General features: G+C 37.3%; 1 protein-coding gene across 1 annotated transcript; it reads left to right on the forward strand.

The window, feature by feature from the left end:
- Positions 1–185: 185 nt before the first annotated feature.
- LOC106792935 (piggyBac transposable element-derived protein 4-like) lies at positions 186–1,009 on the forward strand (the record flags this gene model as incomplete). The annotated part of the gene is given in 1 exon segment (XM_014759467.1): positions 186–1,009. A coding segment is annotated over 1 exon segment (348 nt), but the record flags the coding sequence as incomplete, so codon positions are not given.
- Between the last annotated feature and the right edge of the window lie 231 nt (positions 1,010–1,240).

Consider the following 1,240-nt stretch of genomic DNA (forward strand, 5'->3'; position numbering starts at 1 on the left):
GTATCTGCAAGAATACCGCTGCAGCTTTATACGATGATCCTTGAGAAAGTACCTGGTAGCCAAGGACACCACATGTTCACCGATCGGTACTACACCAGCGTTATCCTGGCTGAAGAGTTATTGAAGTTGAAATGTCACTTGTCAGGAAAAATACTAACAAATAGGATGCATTTGCCAAACCAAATTTCGGCAGGAATTCGACAGTAGCATTCCGCAAAATAAATACATTAGTTTTATCATGGAAAGACAAGAGGGTTGTCACGTGCTTGACAAATTGGAACAATGCAGGAATRACTTCTGTGAGAAGAATGTTACGAGGTGGTGTTGAAGTTACGGTCAAGAAGCATAATGTCGTCATAAATTATATAAAATATTTGGGTGGAGTCGATCGTGCAGATCAATTATGCGDAACGTACTGTTTCTTACGAAAATCCTTGAAATGGTGGCGTAAACTGTTTTTTTGGGGACTTGAAATTTGTTCAGTAAATTCATATTTGCTTTATAAAATGACAAAAAAGCAGAGAGGAGAATAGTCGCTTTGTCACTTGAGGTATGTAAAAACCTTAGTTCAGCAATTGACTGGAGATTTTCATTAAGCACGTGCTCGCGCTTCAATCTCAACGTCCAGATTTGAAAACGAATGCTTAAATGGAAAGCTGCATAATATTCTAACAGGAGTTAGGAAGGATTGCAAAGTCTGCTCTAAACGAAGTATACCTGGCAGAAGACATCAAACAACGTACTATTGTGATACGTGTCCCGATRAGCMRKGCATGCATYTTGGCAATYGTTACATAAAATATCACACAAAACAAAATTACAAAGAATAATGTTAAAAAAATTATCCTTGTAAACATGTAAAGATACATTGAGAATTAAAATATAAAAGTTGTGTACGTTATTTTGCGTGTGTAATCATTTTATGTTAGCGGCAGTAAAGTCACGAAAAGCGCTACTAAACGTCTCGAGTTGCTGGTAGGTCCGCGCGGAAACGGCTCCGAGTGCAAAGGGTTAACTCTCCTACAACGCGTCAGCCATTTGCGACACCACCAATTACGCGGTACTCTAATAACGCGGGCTCCGTTTTACAACATTCCATTAACTTAATTGGTTTAAAAATATTCTCATTAGCATAAATTTATCTATATGTTAAATTTTTATTGTTTTAAGTAACAGGGAATTTTCTTCTTTTTAGTGAAGGTACATCTTTATTTTCCAATTTCAGTTATCAGGGAATTCC

The sequence above is a fragment of the Polistes canadensis genome, unplaced genomic scaffold, assembly GCF_001313835.1.
Source record: "Polistes canadensis isolate GaletaPanama2010 unplaced genomic scaffold, ASM131383v1 scaffold_2038, whole genome shotgun sequence".
Lineage (NCBI taxonomy): Eukaryota > Metazoa > Arthropoda > Insecta > Hymenoptera > Vespidae > Polistes > Polistes canadensis.